Source organism: Leopardus geoffroyi, chromosome E2 (assembly GCF_018350155.1).
Source record: "Leopardus geoffroyi isolate Oge1 chromosome E2, O.geoffroyi_Oge1_pat1.0, whole genome shotgun sequence".
Classification (NCBI taxonomy): Eukaryota; Metazoa; Chordata; class Mammalia; order Carnivora; family Felidae; genus Leopardus; species Leopardus geoffroyi.
This window is the reverse complement of record NC_059335.1, coordinates 26,482,750-26,503,055: the sequence shown is the minus strand read 5'-3', so window position 1 is coordinate 26,503,055 and position 20,306 is coordinate 26,482,750. Positions and strand designations below refer to the sequence as shown.

The following is a 20,306-nucleotide window of genomic DNA, read 5'->3' as shown; positions in this document are numbered from 1 at the left end:
TGGAGAAGCTTTTGGTTTAAGAAAAATTAAGTGGAAAGTACAGAGTTCTCATATGCCCCTTACTAATCTCCCAGTTTCTTCTGTTATTAACATCTTGCATTAGAGCGGGATGTTTGTTACAATTGATGAGCTACTATCAATACGTTATCATCATCATCATCATCATCATCATCATCATCAGTCCATGGTTTATCTAAAGTCTTCTTTATTCTGTACATTCTATAGACTTGGACAAATATATACTGACATGTATCTGCCATGAAGCATCATACAGAACAGTTTCATGCTGTAAAAATCTTCTGTGCTGTACCACTCATCCCTCCTTTTCCCTCAAATCCTAACAACCACTGATCTTTTTTTACTGTCTCCATAGTTTTTCCCTTTGCAGAATATAGTTGCAAGTGCACGCTGGGCCACTGGGTGGGTGGGAGCAAGCCACAGAATGAGCTGGGTGCCTGGAAACTATCCTGCTGTCAGCAGTGTGATTCTAAAAGGTAGTGTCCCTTGCTGGAGGGCCGGGCACACCAATGTTGGCCTCTGTTGGCTGAATACTGCCAAATATAGTGTTGCTTATAATTGTCCCAAGTTCCTTTTCAAGTGGTACTATTATCCTTATTTTACATACAAGAAGTCTGACATCCTTGTGTGTCCTGATGAGAATGTATTATGGTTAAAATACCAAACTGCCTCTTGGAAATATCATTGCTCTCCCCCTCACCAGATGTTACTATGTGCAGGTTCTATGGTGGGCATTGGGCTTACAGTGGTGAATGAACAATTCAGGTATGGTTCAGACCATCATGGCCTTATAGTCTACTGAGGGAGACTGATGAGAAAATAGGCTTGTTGTAACATAGTATGTAAAATTACCTCCTGGGTGGGAGCCCATGGAGTCTTAAGAACCTAACCCCAGCATGTAGGTGATGGAGGGAAGGATGGAGTCCAAGCAGCCTTCTTGGAGGAAGGGACCTCTCTGCTGTGACCTGAAGGGTGAGTCACATTCAGCCAGCTTAAATTAGGGGTTGAAGAGAAGCAGAGCATTTCTGGGAAATTTTATGATGCAAATAATTATTATTTATTAATAGTCAAAATGCACTTTACTTCTCCCTCCCTCCTCCTTTTATTCCTTCCTTTACTTTTGGCCTTAATAGATAGGATTAACTTCTATTTATGTTTTGTTCTTGTGTTACAGCTTGAGAAATACATGGGTAAATGAAGTGGTCAGTTGGTCAGTTGCTCAGTGCCACAAACCTTTAAGAAATGTCTTCTGTAAAGAGTGTGGCTGTGCTGGGGCAGGGTGGTTGGGGAGCCTTGGGACGTCTGGTCGTGGTTTTGCCATTAACTACTTGGGTGACCTTGAGCAAATTGCTGAGCAACCTTCCCTTCTCTGGGCTTCAGTTTTCTCATCCATAAAATGAGGACATGAACTAGATGCTTTTGCTAGAGCCCTTCCAGTATGAAATGTTCTTTGATCTCCAAAGGCCCTCATGTCCACTGCTTTTAGAGACCAAGTTAGGACACCATCTTCAAGAAAGGGCAGTCATGCTTAAATTCTACCCAAGACAACAAGTCATGTGCAATTGCAGTAGTATTGCTGCTACTAATCTTCGGTAATCCTGATGAAAATGGTCCCATTTGTAGAAAATAATAAGTGCTGGTATTAATGGAATGCTAATTAGGATGCAGGAACTGTTCTGAGACTTTTAGTGTGTTACTTCTTCCTCCCTCTCCCTCCCTCCTCCCTTCCTTCAATCCTATCCTTCCTTCCTTCCTTCCTTCCTTCCTCTCATAACAAGTTTATTAATATATAATTCATGTAATTATAAAGCTCACCCTTTTAAGCTGCATATCTCAGAGGTGTTTTTAGTCTATTTGCAGACTTGTGCAATCTTCACCATAACTCAGTAAAGTGTTGTTATCATCCCCATTTTACAAATGAGGACATTGAGACTCAGAGGGGTTAAGTAACTTGCCCAAAGTCACACAGCAGTAGGTGGAGGAGTTTGCTAACACTGGAACCCAGGCAGATTGACTTTGGAGCTCATGCTTTTAGCCATTGCTCTAAACTGCCTCCCTTGCACACCCTTTAGGCTGTATCCTACATCTCTTCAGGGCTGAGTATAACTGACATCTTCATCAAGTTCCAGAACTATCTCTTGATCTGGGTTGTTTTTGTCACTACAGGTTTTCTGCTGCCCAATGAGCTTCTTTGACACAACCCCAACAGGCCGACTCCTGAACTGCTTTGCAGGGGACTTGGATCAGCTGGACCAGTTATTGCCCGTTGTTGCTGAAGAATTCTTAGTCCTGTTTTTGATGGTGGTTGCCATCTTGTTGGTTGTCAGTGTGCTGTCTCCATATATCCTGCTGATGGGAATCATATTAGTTACTGTTTGCCTTATTTATTATATGTAAGTGGGTTCTTTGTGCTTGTGAGCTGGGTCTGTGACTTGGGATACCAGGCTGGTATGTAGAACTGGTTGGTCCCTGAGGAGGACTGCCCAGGTCACTCACTCTCATTCTTGATGCAGGAAGTTTAAGATGGCCATCAACATGTTCAAGAGACTGGAGAACTATAGCCGCTCCCCTCTGCTCTCCCATATCCTCACTGCTTTGCAGGGCCTGAGCTCCATCCATGTCTATGGAAAAACTGAAGACTTCATCAGCAAGTGAGTCCTGTGCTGTCATCTGAGGATGAAGGGGCAGTGGGGACTGTGGGAAGCAGGAAGGTGGTGAACAGAGGATCTGGAAATAGTGTTCTCTTCACACTATTTTATTCCATTTATTTCTGAGCTTCCAAGACCTCATCTATAAGATGATGCATATAGGAATAAGAAATATAAGTGATGCAGGAAATATTTGTAAACCTTAAAGACCTGTAGATATTGCATACACATATGAATATAATTAATAGTAAGAAGTGTTGCTGGGTCAGCACTTCTTGCATTGTTCTTTTTCTTTCACTTCCAAACAGGTATCTAATTTTAATAAAATACACGAAGCAATAGCTTTCTAAATAACAGAATTTCCTTCACTATTCATAACTATAGGTTTGTATTCTAAATGCTTGTTGATACAAACAAAAACACCCTATGATTGATGTTGAGACTTAATTGTATCATATGAACTTACCCATTTGTAAAGATCAATCACACATGATCTGCCTTGAACTATAAGAGGCTCACAGTCTGGTGGAAGACAGGAGACACATACACACATTTTTGTAATAATACAGGGTTAAAAATGACTAATAACATAGAAGAAAAGCAGATAAAAGTCCATAAGGGTTCAGGGGGAACTTTAAAAAAAGGGGGATGCCTGGGTGGTTCAGTAGGCTAAGCTTCTGACTCTTGATCTCAACTCAGGTCATGATCTCATGGTTTGTGGGATTGAGCCCCACGTCAGTCTCTGCACTGACAGTGTGGAGCCTGCTTGGGATTCTCTCTCTCCCACTCTCTCTCTGCCTCTCTCTCTCAAAATAAATAAACTTAGAAAAAAAAAGACTTCAAGGGGGAAAGAGGTGGCATTGAGCCATCTGAAATGGGTTTGAAGCCTGGTAAGATTTGAGTGTGGGAGACAGTGTATGTCTGGTTAATTGGAATAATGGATGAACCATGGAACCAAGTCTCTCAGTGGGACTAGAGAGGTGCAGGTGCTGGGATTGAGGGCATCTTCAAATGATGCATTCATTCACCTACTGGGTGCTCAGAGCCACAGGGAAGATGGTAGTGAATAAGACAGACACAGCCCCTTCTCCAAGGTGGATAGATACTTGGAAGGGGTTGCTTCCCCTCACTCATGAGTAGATCCTGACATTTATTCGCTCTTATTGGCCTGGGTAGGGAACTTCCCCTAACTGATGATCAAGGCCTAGGGAAGAGCCTGGGCTGATAAGTCAGTCAGAGCCTACTCCTAGATCTGGGGTCAGGTCAACTCCATGACCGAGAAAGGGGCAGGGAGAAGGCCCCCAAAGATAATTCAGGTTCCTTGGGTGGAGTGGGGAGCCGGATGCTGGAGGAAGCAACCAGTGTCCACTCCCAGGAAACTCTGGGTTAGACAAACAAACACATGTTGTTTTCAGGTTGTCCTTTCTTTCTCAGGTTTAAGAGGCTGAGTGATATACAGAATAACTACATGCTGATGTTCCTGTCTTCCTCGAGATGGATAGCACTGAGGCTGGAGACCATGACCAACCTGCTGACCTTGACTGTGGCCTTGTTTGTGGCTTTTGGCATTTCCTCTGCCCCATATTCCTATAAAGCTATGGCTATCAGCCTCATCCTGCAGGTGAGGGAGGGACTCTCAGACAGTGGGGTTTTGGCTTGTGGCCTGTGGACAGACTCAGGGGTTCATGGGACTTTGATAACACCTTGGGTTTTGGCCATTTGTGGCTTTATGAGTTGTGTGCTTGGCCTTCTGAATCTTCTGCTTTCCTGTTTTCCTGTCACCTCTGAACTGGGAAGTCTATATTTAAAGCTATTTAATGGAATCTTAGAGTATTGGGATTGAATGGAGCCCGCAGGCAGTCCAGTCCAACCCTCTTATTGTGCAGATGGGGACATTGAAGCCCAGAAAGGGAAATATTGTCTGAATGTGTAGAGCACTAGAAGTAGAGCCAGAATGGGGCACCTGGGTGGCTCAGGCAGTTGAACATCTGACTTTGGCTCAGTTCATGATCTCATGGTTCCTGTGTTCAAGCCCTGCGTTGGGCTCTGTGCTGACAGCTCAAAGCCTGGAGCCTGCTTCAGATTCTGTGTCTCCCTCTCTCTCTTTCTGCCCCTCCCCTGCTTGTGCTCTGTCTCTGTCTCTCTGTCTCTCTGTTTCTCTTTCTCTCTCTCAAAAATAAATAAACATTAAAAAATAAAGAAGTAGAGCCAGGGTAAGAACCAAGACCTGTTATTTGCTGTCTGGTATGTTTTCACTTTACTATCATTCGTTGAGTTAGCTATCAGGCTTCCTTCAGTTATCTAAGGAGTCATCCAGTCCCTCCCCTGAAACAGATCTTCTCAGACTTTAAAGTGCACAGGACTTGAAGCAGAACACTTTGCCCCAGCCTTGCAGGAATGTTTGGCCTGGGCACTGGTACAACTGACAGGAGGACCATGCTCTAGAACACAGCCTTGGGTTTTCAGAGTCAGGTCCTGGGTGGGTAGGGTCTCGGAATCTAATTTTAAAAGCAGATTCTCTAGGGGATTCTGATGTAGCAGCCTGCAAAGCTCCTGGCCTGAGTTCCTCCATGTCCACTACACTGGGGCATGAGAGGGTCTAGCTGGCCAAGTTCATGTCTTCAGGGTCAGTCCAGTGGAAGGGCTAGCCATAAGGGCTGGGAGGCCAGAGGCTGGCTTTGCAGCCGCCTGGGGGAACACTGGTTACACAGTTCCAGCTCCCCGAGGGGGTGCTCATTAACTGCCTTCTCTATGGTTATGTGGCTTTCTCTCTAACTGGCTTTGGGTCTCATGTGTCCCAATGGTGAGGCATCTTTTGGGTATGCCAAGGGGCTCCATCTTGCTCCTTGTCGAGCCCCTGCAGCAGGTATATATTTGCATAAATATGCAGTCCTGTACATGCACAGCCATCCCTGTGTGTGTGGAGCCTTCCGCAGGCACCCAGGCCATGCAGGTGGCTGTGCCGTGCTCACACTTGCAGACAGCTTACCAGTGCAACAACATGGAATGTACTGGGCACTTGCACTGAGCTAGCACTTTGCTGGGTGCTTGTTACACTTTCTTGCATTGAATTCTTACTACATTCCATGAGCTATAGCAAAATGGTTAAGATTGTGTGCTTTGGAATGTGGGTTCAAGCCAGGCTCTGCCCATTATTAGCTTTGGGGAAGCCTCTTACCCTCCTTGTACCTGGGGTTCTTCATTTTGTAAAAAGGAGATAATACAAGTTCCAAAATTACAGATTTGTGAGACATGTATAAACATGAGGATTAATGCATGTTGAACACCTAGAACAGTGCTTGGCCCAGAATAAATGCTCAGTAAATGTTAGCTGTTATTGTTCCTCACTTACAGGTAGGAAGTCAGAACTTCAGAGTTCCGTAACTTGCCCTGGTTCCCACAGCTGGTGAGAGATAGGTTTGTCCCTAGTGGGTCACACTCCTCTCCTCTCTGTCTTCCTCTCTCTGACAAATACACATATGCGCATGTGCGCGCGCGCGCGCGTGCACGCGCACACACACACACACACATGCATGTGCCAGTGCGGAGTTTCCCCCAAACCTTCCAAAACTCGGGGAGAGGTACCACACTGGTGTCAAAGGGGATCTGGAGTCACCAAGGCCAGATATCCCTCCTGGTTCCTATATGACATGGGCCAGGGGGGCAAAGCTTGGGGCAATGTTATCCTGTGCTGGCCCAGGCAAGAGGGGCGGGGTCTCATCTCTCCCAGGGTGCACTGTGCACATGAGGCACCTCTCAAAGGTCTCCCCAGCTTGTTCCATCACAGGAAACTAGTTAGGAGTTCTGCTGGAAGCCTGACTGCTTCAAAATGGCCCTGGATTTATTTTTTCTTTTCCACGTCTGCTGTCCTGTTCAAGTGTCTCATCTCTATCCTAGGTAGCAACCTCAAAGCCTCCTCTCCTCCCCTTGAAGCCCCTCCTGTCTACCTCCTACATCTCACCAGAGTGACCTTTAGTTACAGTTTTCCTGATGTCACTGTCTTGTTTAGAGCCCTCAGAGATTCCCTGTCTCCTTATGCTAAACCTAAGCTATGGGCCGTGCCCTCAGGCCCCTCAAATCTGGCCCTGTGACCCCAGCATACATCTTTCCTCTGGCCACACTGGTGCCTTGCTGACTTCTGCATGCGCTCTCGATGAAATTATGTTCAAGCTTTGGGTAGCAGGAATCACACACCATGTTGCTTTGCAACCTTAAGAACTGTAAATAATTGAGATGCTCCTGGCCTCCAGCCAGCAAATGCTAGAACCAGTTCAAAATGGCCTTGGCAGTTTGGAGGCTTATTATGTGATGTATCCAGAAGGCTGGGGTAAGCTCTTCTTTGTTAATTTAGTGACCTAGCATGAATCCATGAGCATTCTATCTTTTTGCCCTGGCATCCACATCCTGACTTCATCCTCAGGATTGTCTATTCAAGGTCACAAAATGGCTGCTGCAGCCCCAAGCAACATATCCTCACCAAATAACCACCAAAAGTTAGAAAGGAGAGAACTTTTTTCATGTGCCCTGTTTTAAGAACAAGGAGCAGCTTCCCAGAATACTCCCATCTGACTCTTCCTCATGCTTCATTGGCCAGAATTGTAGCATGGCTCACACCTTAAACCTATCAATGACAAGAGGAATGGAGTTAACCAAGTCTCCCTGGAGCACCAGGCTGCCAGATGCCTGAGCATAATGGAGGGTGTGCTAGCAAGAAAGAAAAAAGGGACCGGCTACTAACAAGGCAACCAGCCACGTCTGATACACTGACTGGAGGAAAGGCAGTCTCCTTGGGCTCCTTTCCAACTGTCAGTGTCATTTCATTATGGCATCCACCTTCTCTGACTTCTAAAGGGCTTTCCTTCCCCTTCCCATACTCTTTGTTCCAGTCATAGCCGAATGGCATGCAAGGCCTTGAATATATCCTGCTACTTACTATTTTCAGGACTTTGTCCCCTCTCTATGGAGTGCCCTTCTCCACCCATTTTTAACCTGCTAAATTCCACCTCTCCTTAAAATGAAACTCCTGTGCCAACTGCTGCAGGAAGACTTCCCTGTGGCCCTTGTCTGGGGGGACCTTGTCTGGGGGGTCCTTAATGGCTCCCCATAGTGCCTCCCAGGGTGAAGTACATCCCCTTGTGCTGGCATTCTCTGTTGACCCATCTGTTGCCCCACCTGACTGGGAGCTCCTTGAGGGCAGGGCCTGGGTCTGTTGCAGTTTGGGGCACAGATCCTGGCTTGGCACATGGCATAGAGGCCTCAGGGAGTGTGCTGAATGAATTCATAGTGAACTTATTGTCCAGCACTTTCTTCATGGCCTGTTTGCCCACATCTTGAACCAGGGGGATGGGGAGTATGAAGATTGGGTTCCCCATCTCAGCTCTACCTCCAGGTTCCAGGTGATTCTGTGTATGTTATTTCCCCTTTTGGGCCTCAGTTGTCCTCATCTCTGGTGCCTCCAATTCCTGAGCATCCCTGAGACTCCTTAAAGGCAAGGCCAGAAACAAGGACTTGGGTGTAGGCAGATTATTTGAGATGTGCTCCTAAGAAACATGACTAAGGGAGCAGGAGAGAGAGAGGCAGGGAAGGAGAAACTCTGTTATGGGCAAGTGTCATTGAGATTGCTGTTTCTGGGTCACCACCTCTCAACTCTACTGGCACCTTCTGAGAAGCAAATAGGATGCTCCCTGGATTGTCCCCCAGAGACTGAGGGACAGGAGCCTTCATTTACTGGCTCCTTTCCCCATTAGTTGAGGGTTTGCCCACAGCACTTTCACTCCCCTGTGTTTTGGGGCTGCAACTGTGCATGGACAGAAGGGGCTCCTGTGGTGTGAGTGAAGGTTTTGAGCAGAAAGCAGAAATACACACAAAGGGTACTTGAGGTGGGATAGTGTCAGTGGTGTCTTGCCCAGAACTGCACGCCATCAAACAGCTAACCTCAGAAGTGGGCTTGGGGGGGGGGGGGCACCAAAGGTATCTGTTCCACTCTTGTAAGGAAATTGTCTTAGTTTGAGAAGTCACTCAGGAGGGGTGGTGATGAATGTTTTTTAGGGGCATTGAAATCCTAAGCACACCCCTGTCAGTCTCTTGATCTGATGCTTCTCCTTCACTCCAGCTGGCATCCAACTTCCAGGCCACTGCCCGGGTTGGTTCAGAGACAGAGGCGTACTTCACTTCTGCAGAGAGGATGCTGCAGTACATGAAGGTGGGATGCAGGTCTGGGTTCGGTGTGGGGAGCTCAGGAAGTTTTCACACCCATGTCTGGGGCTCAGCTTCCATGGCCTCTGCAAGCTCCAGCACCCTAGGGGTCCTGAGACTTTTTCAAGAGGCAATTGCAGCCCCTCCACATCTTTCCTGGACCTGTGGATGTCATTTTTTAGAAACCCTTCCATTCTCTATGGCCCATTTTCATCACATCCCCCACAGCTTTCCTGGATGTAGAGAGAATAATCTGCCCTTTTTAGAAATGAGAGTTTTGCCCAAGTATAAAAACAATAATAATGTCAATAATAATTGGTATTATTATTATTATTATTATTATTGCTTCTATTTGTGTTAGAGTAGTTAAGAACACAGGTTTTAGAGCCAGATCACCTGGGTTCAAGTCCAAGCTTTGCCACTTGAGTCAGCCATGTAAACTGGGGCAGGTCACTGTATCTACTTCATTGGGTTATTACAAAGATTAAATAACACAATATGTAAAGCACTTAGTACAGTGCCTGGCTCACAGTAAAGGCTCAATATTTTTATATATAGATTATCTCATGGAACCACAAAACACTTTTATAAGGTTGATTGAATTATCATCCCCCTGGAAGAGGAAACTGAGGCTTGGCCAGGCTCAGCATCTTGCTTAGGATTGCACAGCCGGGGACTGGCAGAGCCTTTAAAACCAGTTCTCCAGCCCCTGTTAATAGGAGCAGAATTTGTGAATCATATAACTTTGATTTAACATGAAGGGATGCTATTGTACATAGCACCTGTGGTGAAGGGCTGTGACTTGTGGATTGTGCTTCTTTTCCATCATTCAGGCCTCAGGACATACCCAGCTGTGCTTGATTCAGTTATGAGCTTGAAGTCAGGCAGTCCTGGTCTGAGTTCATAAGCTCTATGATCTTAAATAAGTCATTTAACCCATTTGAGCCTCTATTTCCTTGTGTGTGAAATGCATTTAAAATTACCTACCTCATTGATAAGGATAGAGAGAGCATAAGTCTGCACAAGGCCGCTGAGCTATAAAACATGCCCCAAAGGGGTCAGTTAGCTCTGCTGCCTTTATTGTCACTGTTCTGGATTCTATTTCTTTAGAGCCTCACATAATAAATTAGAATAAGTTCTCTATGTTAATAACAGGGGGGCTAGCCAAATGGTCTCTCACTCTTTGGGGATAAAATTATGTGCACATCAGGTAAGTGGAGCAGGATGTTCCTCTTGGGGTGCTCCTGTGATTACACAGCTGGTGGCTTGAGCCCAGTGTGAGGCTGGGGTGGGTTACACACCCAACAGCTGGAAGCCAGTGGGTCAGCAGGAGATAGGCAGAGATTAATGATAACTATTTATTTCTTTTTCTTTCTTCAAAAATGAGATGTGTGTCCCTGAGGCTCCTTTGCACATAGAAGGCATGAGCTGTCCCCCTGGGTGGCCACAGCATGGAGAAATCACATTCCAGGATTATCAGATGAAATACAGAGACAACACACCCATTATCCTTAATGGCATCAACCTGACAATTCATGGCCAAGAAGTGGTGGGCATCGTGGGAAGGACAGGCTCTGGTGAGTGGCATGTCCTGGGGCACCCCCTGTCCTCAACTTTGACCTGTGGGTGTTGGACCTATTTCCAGGCATGTGTTTACTCAGTGACCCCACAGATGTTTATTGGGCCCTCACTTTATACCATGCACTAGTAAACAGAACCCAAGGTCCTGCTATCATGGAAAAAGTCCTGCTTTTCCACTGGAAAAGATAGGTGTTAAGTCATCAAATTAGGAAATAAATAAGGTAATTACAGATTGTGATGAATGTCATGGAGGAAGTAAAAGGGTGCCATTAACAGAGTAATGGGGCTGAGCTCTGGTGAGCTACAGTGGCCTGGGCTCTGAGGCTAGCATTTGAGCTGAGCCAAGAAGGATGGATAGGGTGCAGGGGAGGAGTGTTTCAAGCAAGGCGCATTACAGGGCTCTGTTAGGGCGAAGAGCAGGTCCAGGAGTGAAGTCCGGGTCCTGCTTCTCCTTCCTTCTTACCATTCCTAGACCTCTCTTATCAGCCTCCTTCTTTGTCCTCTCCGTTATGACTTCTTTCCCTCCCTTCCTCTCTTATTACTTTTGGGAGGTCTGGTCTAAATGTAGCTCCCTCCTGGGGCGCCTGGGTGGCACAGTTGGTTAAGCGTCCGACTTCAGCCAGGTCACGATCTCGCGGTCTGTGAGTTCGAGCCCCGCATCAGGCTCTGGGCTGATGGCTCAGAGCCTGGAGCCCGTTTCCGATTCTGTGTCTCCCTCTCTCTCTGCCCCTCCCCCGTTCATACTCTGTCTCTCTCTGTCCCAAAAATAAATAAACGTTGAAAAAAAATTTTAAATGTAGCTCCCTCCTTTTTTACATTGTTCAAAGACGCTCCTCAGACTTGATTCTTGCCCCCACTCTTGTGTGCCTAGGAGCTGCCTCCTCCAGGTAGACCTCTAGGAAGACAAGAACCTTCATGGGTCTCCACTTCCTCAGGCCCCCTGCAGGCTTTGCACTCCTGCTAGGTGAAAAGCTTCTACCTGTGTTCTTTAGTGTGTCCTTCCCTTTCTACTTCTTCCCTGCAATTGGCCTGAGAGGGCTGCAGTCTGACGTAGAGAAGCTACTATGGGTCTAGGATGTGATGAAGAAAGGTGAGGAGGGCAGAATGTTGAACTGGAGAGCACTGTTCTCTCTCAAGGAAGCAGCCGCACTTAGCTCCTGCTGCTTGTTATGTGGGAGGATGTGGGACTAGTGTTGCCAGTTCTAGTATTCAAGAAGAGCATGCTATTTGAAATTTTGTACATAGGAAAAAAAAAAAGAAATTTTGTACATAGGATCTTTGGATTTTTTAAATGCTGGCAAAAATTTAGAAAATAACAGTAGCACTGTGTGTGTGAAACAGAATATATGAATGGCTGGATATACCCAGGGGCTCCAGTTGTGCCCTCTGATCTAGGCTGTAAGAAATCTGCTCATGGTTTGGGGCACTAGTTGGAGCAGAGACTCCACTCCTCTTCTGCTCTCTCAGGGCTCGGGATGACAAAGGATGGACCATGGAGGGAAGCAGGTCAGGTGTGAACTCCAGGTGTGGCCTGTGCTGCTTCTAGTGCAAATCAGGAAACTGCCTTTAGTGCCCCTGCATTATTTCTTGCCCAACAGGGAAGTCCTCCTTGGGAGTGGCTCTCTTCCGCCTGGTGGAGCCTGCAGCAGGCCGGATTCTCATAGATGGTGTGGACATCAGCAGTATTGCCCTGGAGGACCTGCGGTCCAGGTTCTCAGTTGTCCCTCAAGATCCTGTCTTGTTTTCAGGAACCATCAGGTAAAGCAGAGGATGGGGTCCTGGGAGGGGTGGCAGGACCAGGATGCCAGGGCTGGGCTGTCTTTGGTTAGCTGGTGCCCAGTGCTCCAGTTTTGGGGCCTCTGATCTCTTGGCAAGCTGGGCCACTCACTGGGACTCACTGAAATGTTCCTGAAGATTGAATGAAGCCCTGATATACACAAGAGCACTTTGTAAACTATAATGTGGTAAACAAAAGAAAGGCATAATTTTTAGTTTTTTAAAAACTGATGGGATTGGTCAGATTTTAGTTCACCATTAAGCATTTGCATTTTGGCTACCACTTTATTCTTTTATGTGTAGATGTGGTTTATTCTCTTCTCTCCTCCCACTGGATAAAGCTGAAGGAGGCATTTAGGCTAGATGTTAGGGAACGTTTCTTCACAGGATGCACATTCCAGGCAGAGGAGAAGTGAACAAGAATCCAGGCAGTTCAGTCAGCAAAGCAGATGGAACTGGATCTTTCAGCCTCTTCACCTTTCTATTTCCTCAGATGTCAACTCTGGGACTAAACTTTATCCAGATTCATACTCCTACTTAACAGTGCACATTAAAGCTATGTTGGAACATTAAGGCATTGAGGAAGTCTAATGCATTAAAAATGAAGCTAGATTCCTCATGTTTTAGGGATGTTTAAGGGGCATTATCAGAGGCAAGAGAATAAACTGACCCCTAGAGCTCCGTTCAATCATTTATTCATTTACTCATTATTACTTCCTCCCTTTCTTCCCCTCCTTGCTTTCTTCCCCCTTCTGCCTCCTTCCTTCTCTCCCTCCCTTTCATTTCTTCCTTCTATCCCTCCCTCCCCTTCCTTCCTCTGTCCTCTTCCTTCCTTCCTTCCTTCCTTCCTCCCTCCCATTCCTTTCTTTCTTCCCTCTCCTTCCTTTCCTCCCTCCCTTTCCTGCTTCCTTCCTTCCATCCTTCCTCTCTCCCTCTCTCCCCCCTCCCTTCTTTCATTCATTTAATTTACCTTTTCTGAGGCTTTCCTAGGTCCAGACATTGTACTAAGGCCTGAGGACACTTGGATGAATGATCACTGCCTGTACTCCTCCTGAGGAGTTCAGAATGTAGTGATGGGGTGGGTGGGTGGGTATAGAGACATAAGAACCAACAGATTATAATACAAGGGGATATTTACCAGATCAGAGATATGAACAAAGTGTGAAAGGAGCCCAGAAGTAGGTCAAATAGCCCTACTTGGGTGAATCCAGAAAGGCTCCATAGAGGAAAGGATATTTGAGCAGAGCCTTGAAGGATAAGTAGGAGCTTGTCTGGAAGAAAAAGGGGAGAAAGACTTTTTAGGAAGAGTGCATAGTATGTGCACAAACAGGGGACTTTAAAATGGTTGTGTTAGGGGAATGAGATAATATTTAGTGATAGATCTCTGTGTTAAGCTAGAACCTGGACAAATCTATTGTGCCTTGGTATAGGCATAATAAAAATATGAATTAACATTTTTGAGCATTTATATGTGCTAGCCCATGCTTTAATGTTCTGTCTCATTTAACTGTCATCCCAACCCTATGAGGTAGGCACTACTGTTACCTTCTTTATAGGGGAAGACACTGAACTTAGACAGGAAAAGTGACTTGTTTCAGGAGACACACAAGTAAATGGTAAAGATGAGGTATAACTCCAGGTGGTCTCATGCCTTAGCCAGTGATATTCCCCCCTTGCAGCAGGGAGAAGTGTGAACTAGAATAGAGGAGACCTGGGTTCTTTATCCATTACAGTTTCATCTATCTCTGAGTGTCTCTGATTCTAGCCTATCTCTCAGACTGACTTGTGGTATGACCTTGAACAAGCATTTAACACTGATAAGCCATAATTTCCCCATCAACCAAAAGGGTATACCCATCCCTTGAGGGGAAAGGGTGTCAATGAGTCTGTCTATGAAAATGTTTTGGAGACTATCAAATATCATGCAGATAAGACATTCTACCTCCTGCTTTAATACAATCTAGCCCTACACACAAAATGTGTGTGTCTGCCAAAACTGGGGACAGATAAAGCAGAGATTAAGAATAGGTTTTAATCAGAGGTGCCTGGCTGGCTCAGTTGGTTAAGCACGTGACTTCAGCTCATGTCATGATCTCGCAGTTTCAGAGTTTATGAGGTTGAGCCCTGCATCAGGCTGACAGTTCAGAGCCTAGAGCCTGCTTCAGATTCTCTCTCTGTCTCTCTCTCTCTCCCTTTCTCTGCCCCTTACCTACTTGTGCTCTCTCTCTCTCAAAAATAAATAAAACATTAAAAAATATTTTGGAGAAAAAGAATAGGTTTTAATCAGAACTGAGTGGTTGCATAACGCAGGAGAATTAATAATGTTGCCTATGCCAAATGAAAGTGAAAACTTTAATGGGTATAAAGTCCAGACAGATCCCAACCTGATGTTGCTTGGATGATCGATTAGGATTTTTTTCACCGCAAAAGACAGAAAAATCAACCCCACCACAGTGAGATACCACTTCACTCCTACTGGGATGGCTATAATGAAAAAAGAAAAAGGAACATAATGAGTGTTGGCAAGGATGTTGAGAAACTGGAACTCATGTTCACTGTTGGTGGGAATATAAAATGGTACAGCCTCTGTGGAAAACAATTTGGCATTTCCTCAAAAGTTAAAAATAAAATTACCATATGATCCAGCAATTCTTCTTCTAGGTAAATACTTAAAAGAGGTAAAAGTGGGACTTGAGCAAATATTTGTATATCAGTGTTATATAGACTGTTCAATGGTTGCATGTGGTTATGGAACACTTCTCTTCTTATATGGCAGATTCAACCTAGACCCCTTTGACCACTACACAGATGAGCAGATCTGGGATGTCTTGGAGAGGACATTCCTGAGCATGACAGTAAGTAGCTCCAAGACCCGATTTTTAGTTTTAGCCTGCCTCTTCAACAGCGGTGCCTGTTGGTCCTTTGGGGCTCATCTCGCATGATATTCCAGATGCTGCCATTTTGGGGCATAGATAAAATAATCTCATGGAGATGAGATGATTTTGTATTCCTAAATAAAGTCTGATGGCACTCAGACACTAACAGTGAACCAGGCATGTTCTAGGCTCAGGGGACACAGCAAAGGCAAGGTAGGTAAAGTGTTTGCCCTCCTGGTGCTTACATTCAATGGGAGATAAACACAACAAATAAATGGACACATGAGATACTTTCGGGTAGTAACAACAGTTACTTCAGTCAGGGAGCAGCTCTTTTATGTGGAATGGCCAAGCTAGGCCCCTTTAAAGATGGGGCATTTGACCTGAGATCAAATGTTGAGGGGGCAGTAGGGTGCAGATCTTCAAGAGAACATTCCAGCACAGGAGCTAGCATATACAAAGACCCTGAGATGGGAGTGAGAGAGGCACAGATAAGGAAGAGAAATATCAGCGATTGGAGTATAGAGAGATGAGTGTTACAAAGTGTGATAGGGGAGGTCTGATGGGGTCAAGTTAGGTCTCACCCCACAGTGGCCTGCATGCCCACATGCCTATGTAGTCTATATCTCATTTTCCCTGATATTACAGATCTCAAAGTTACCCCAAGGACTGCAAGCAGAAGTTGTGGAAAGTGGCAGAAACTTCTCTGTGGGGGAGAGGCAGCTGCTCTGCATTGCAAGAGCACTCCTTCGCAACTCCAAGGTGAGACCACAGATGGAGCCCAGTTTGGGTAATCACACTGGCTATTTCTCCCTCCATCTCCACGAGACAGTGGGTGCTATGCTATACATTTTCCCACAAATACACAACAGGCTTCCTCATGTCACCGATTGCTAATCTGCCCATATCTTGAGTGTGGGGGGGCACTCATGCTGGGCTCTCTCAAAACTCTGATACCCTGCAGCTAAGCTGAATGATCCACCACTGGAACTAAATCATGATGCATTTCCCTTAAAAAAGTTAAAGTTGAGAAGCTTATTAATTTAACAGTTTTCTATCATATATTCTTTTTAAAACTTGGGTATAAGACATTCCCTTGTCTTTTTTTTTTTTTTTTTTTTTTTTGAGAGAGAGAGAGAGGGCACAAGTAAGCAAGGGGCAGAGAGAGAGAGAGAGAGAGAGAGAGAGAGAGAGAAGTGGGGCCCACACTCACCTAAAGTGGGGCTTGAGCTCACTTGATGCAGACTTGAACTCATGAACCGTGAGATCATGACCTGAGCCAAAGATGCTTAACCAACAGAGCCACCCAGACGCCCTCCCTTGTCTTTATTAGAGCTGGAAATCAGATGATAGCTGTTTCAGAGCTAATTAACTAATTAAAGTTTCAGATGTAGAATTTAGTGATTCGTCACTTACATACAACACCCAGTTCTCACCACAAGTGACAAGTGCCCTCCTTAATACCCATCACCCATTTAACCCATCCTCTTACCAACCTCCCCTCCAGCAACCCTCAAGTTTGCTCTCTATAGTTGAGATTCTATTTTCTGGTTTGCCTCTCTTTATTTTTTTCTCCCTATGTTCACCTGTTTTGTTTCTTAAATTCCACATATGAATGAAATTATATGGTATTTGTCTTTTTCTGATTGATTTATTTCACTTAGCATAATACTCTGTAGCTCCATCCATATCACTATAAATGCAAGATTTCATTCTTTTTGATGGCTAATATTTATGTAAATATAAATATATATAAATATATAATATAAATATAAATACATATGTGTGTGTGTGTGTGTGTGTATATATATATATATATATGCCAAATCTTTTTTTATCCATTCATTGGTTGATGGATATCTGAGCTCTTTCCATAGTTTGGCTATTGTTGATAGCACTGCTATAAACATTGGGGTACATGTGCCCCTTCAGCCCTTCTGTATCCTTTGGATAAATACCTAGTAGTGCAATTGCTGGATCATAAGGTAGTTCTATTTTTAACTTTTTGAGGAACCTACCTGTGCTAGTCAGGAGCAAATTTTCTCAAATTATGTCACACACAGGTACTCATATGTACACATATATCCAAAGGATACAAAAATATAGATTTGAAAGCATAAATGTATCCCATGTTTATAGCAGCTTTATCAACAATAGCCACACTATGAAAAGAGCCCAGATGTCCATCAACTGATGAATGGGTAAAGATTTGGTATATATATATATATATATATATACATTGGAGTATTGCTCAGCAATCAAAAAGAATGAAATCTTGCCATTTATAATGATGTAGATGGAGCTAGAGTGTATTATGCTAAGCGAAGTAAGTCAGTCAGAGAAATACAAATACCACATGACCTCACTCATGTGGAATTTAAGAAACAAAACAGATGAGCACATGGGAAAGGGAGGGGTAAAGAGAGAGGGAAACAAACAATAAGAGACTCTTAATGATGGAGAACAAACTGAGGGCTGATGGCGGGATGTGGATGGGGGATGGGCTAGATGGGGCATAAGGTATTAAGGAGGGCACTTGTGATGAGCATTGAGTGTTGTATGTAAGTGATGAATCACTGAATTCTACTCCTGAAATCAATATTGCACTGTATGTTAACTAACTAGAACTTAAATGACAATTAAGAAGAAAAGCAGGCAGGGGCACCTGGGTGGCTCTGTAGGTTGAGCGTCCGACTTTGGCTCAGGTCATGATCTCGTGGTCCGTGAGTTCCAGCCCCGCGTCAGGCTCTGTGCTGACCGCTCAGAGGCTGGAGCCTGTTTCGGATTCTGTGTCTCCCTCTCTCTCTGACCCTCCCCCATTCATGCTCTGTCTCTCTCTGTCTCAAAAATAAACATAAAAAAAATTAAAAAAAAAAAAAGAAGAAGAAAAGCAGGCAAAGCTCAGTGGGGTTGGAAGCTTGGGGGAAGGTTTCACAGGAAGAACTATTCCCCTCTTTCTAGCAGAGATGAAAGACAGAATTTGCAATATGCATGTAGCAATTTCTTAACCACTTAGTTTCTAATTTTATGGTTTCTAGGCTACTGGTGCCAAAGTTGCTTTCTCTATATTGTTTCCCAAATTTGAGTCATCACTTTATGACTTTTGTCATATCTACATACAGTCTCTCCTTTGACTTATCTGCGATGCTCCCCCCCCCCATTTTTTTTAAAACAGCCTTATTCTAGGGGCTCCTGGGTGGCTCAGTCAGTTGTGTCCCAACTCTTGATTTAAACTCAGGTCATGATCTGAGGGTTGTGAGATCAAGCCCTGTGTCCAGCTCTGTGATGAGTGGGAGCCTGCTTAGGATTCTCTTTCTGTCTCTCTCTCTCTGCCTCTCTTGCCCACTTGCATGCGCTCTCTCTCTAAAAAAACTAATAAAACCAAAAAAGCCTCATTCTATACAGTAACAGTTGTGAAATCATATTTCTGTGCTAGTTATATTTTTCTAATGCATATGGTTAATAAAATAAAAAAAAATGTTAAAGTAAAGAGAATGTTTACCCATATACTAGCCACACCATCTCATGTGCCATCCGAGGGTGTGCATATGCCTCCCTTTGGGAAATGCTGGTCTGTGTTAATTCAGGCAAATAGGAAGGCAGTTCATAAAACAAGAAGTTGTGACTGGGACATTTTCATTTTCAAGAACTTAATTCTCTGGTTACAAAAAAAAAAAAAAGCTTTTGGTCAAGACCTAACATTCTCTTCAACATAATGGACAATTAGAGCTCAGAGTAGGTTTTAAACTCAATCCAAATCTTTCCATCTTTCAGCTAAGGGACTCAGTGGATTAGTGGTAGACCCAGGTCTAGATCCAGGGCTCAGGGCCAGAGGAAGCTGCCTTCACCCCTGTTTTGTGTCCACCAGATCATCCTTATTGATGAAGCCACAGCCTCCATTGATGTGGAAACCGATACCCTGATCCAGCACATAATCCGTGAAGCCTTCCAGGGCTGCACAGTGCTGGTCATTGCACACCGCATCACCACTGTGCTCAGTTGTGACCGCATCCTGGTCATGAGCAACGGGAAGGTGAGACTTGAGTCCCTGGGGCAGTGGGAGGACGGGTGCTCAGGCTAGCACCCCAAGGAGGCCTTTGGATCCTTCAAGGCTGAGCTCAGTGGTGTCCCTCCCCTCTCCTCCTTTCTCACTCTCCCAGGTTGTAGAGTTTGACAGGCCTGAGGTCCTGCAGCAGAAGCCTGGGTCTGTGTTTGCTTCCCTGTTGGCAACAGCCAATTCTTCACTGAGCTAAAGAGGACCGGTGACTGCGTGGAGGCTGATGGCACAGCCAAGTGCAGCTGTGAGGCCTGCTGTCTATGACCTTCTTGTGTAGAGATGGCTACTTCTCTTGAAAGCAGGGCTGAAACATGCTCAAGGGTGCTGGTAATGGGACAGAAAAGAAGATTGAGGGGAGCAAAACCTGGAATAGGCCACTCTGTGGCTCCCCAGACCTGAGAACCCCCGCACACCATTTGAGACCATGTGGACAAAGCATCATGTGCCTCTTTTTAGCTGATATGTTGAGTAATTTCATAATAATGTGAAACTTTATTATGGTTTCTGGATCTGTGTGAAAAGTTTTGAAAATGCTGTATTGATTTTGTAAAAAAAAAAAAAAACAACAAAAGAAAAAGTTACATTGTCTATTCTGCTTTTTTGTTAAGTACTCCATTCATTTTGTTAGTACTCCATTCAGCTGCAGGGAAGAGAGATTCCCTCAAACTGACTTCTGGAAAAGGGACTTCATTGGTTAATGTAATGAAAAGGTCCAGAGAAAGTTCTAGGTTGGGAGCCAGTACCTAAAAGACATCTGCCCTGTGAACCTGCCTCTTCTTCTCTCAGTAATACTCTTCTTTTATGGCCTTACTCTTTGACCTTCTCTCTCCTCATGGTGGTAGCAAGGCTGCCAACAGTGCTAGCCTCACGTCCTACCAGCTTAGCACCCTGGAAAGAAGTTTCCCCAGATGATACCAGGAAAAGTTTCATGGCTAAATTTCATTGGGCCGACTTGGGCCATGTGCTCATCCTGAACAAGTCACATGCTAGGCTGCTAGATACAGTGACTGCTCAGGCCCAAGTCACCTGTCCACACCTGGACCTGGGGATGGGGTCAGCTGCCCTGAATCATATGGACTGAGAATGGAGGGGGTTATTTCTCCAAAATAAATTTGGGGTGTTCTTACTACATGAAGGAGAAATGGATATAGAAGC

At 44.9% G+C, this 20,306-nt stretch overlaps 1 protein-coding gene across 4 annotated transcripts in view; it reads left to right on the top strand.

Annotated features, from left to right (window-relative positions):
* ABCC11 (ATP binding cassette subfamily C member 11) overlaps positions 1-19,732 on the top strand; it is a 70,290-nt gene extending 50,558 nt beyond the window's left edge. For 3 of the 4 annotated variants that reach the window (XM_045442659.1, XM_045442658.1, XM_045442656.1), the window contains 10 exons: positions 2,185-2,411; positions 2,532-2,669; positions 4,101-4,287; positions 8,779-8,868; positions 10,249-10,438; positions 12,041-12,200; positions 14,995-15,073; positions 15,743-15,856; positions 18,963-19,127; positions 19,255-19,732. In XM_045442659.1, the coding sequence (XP_045298615.1) occupies positions 2,185-2,411; positions 2,532-2,669; positions 4,101-4,287; positions 8,779-8,868; positions 10,249-10,438; positions 12,041-12,200; positions 14,995-15,073; positions 15,743-15,856; positions 18,963-19,127; positions 19,255-19,347 (1,443 nt within the window). In that variant the 3' untranslated portion in view covers positions 19,348-19,732. The remainder of the gene's footprint in view (positions 1-2,184; positions 2,412-2,531; positions 2,670-4,100; positions 4,288-8,778; positions 8,869-10,248; positions 10,439-12,040; positions 12,201-14,994; positions 15,074-15,742; positions 15,857-18,962; positions 19,128-19,254) is intronic. The other variant, XM_045442657.1, reaches the window with a different exon arrangement.
* Positions 19,733-20,306: the final 574 nt, after the last annotated feature.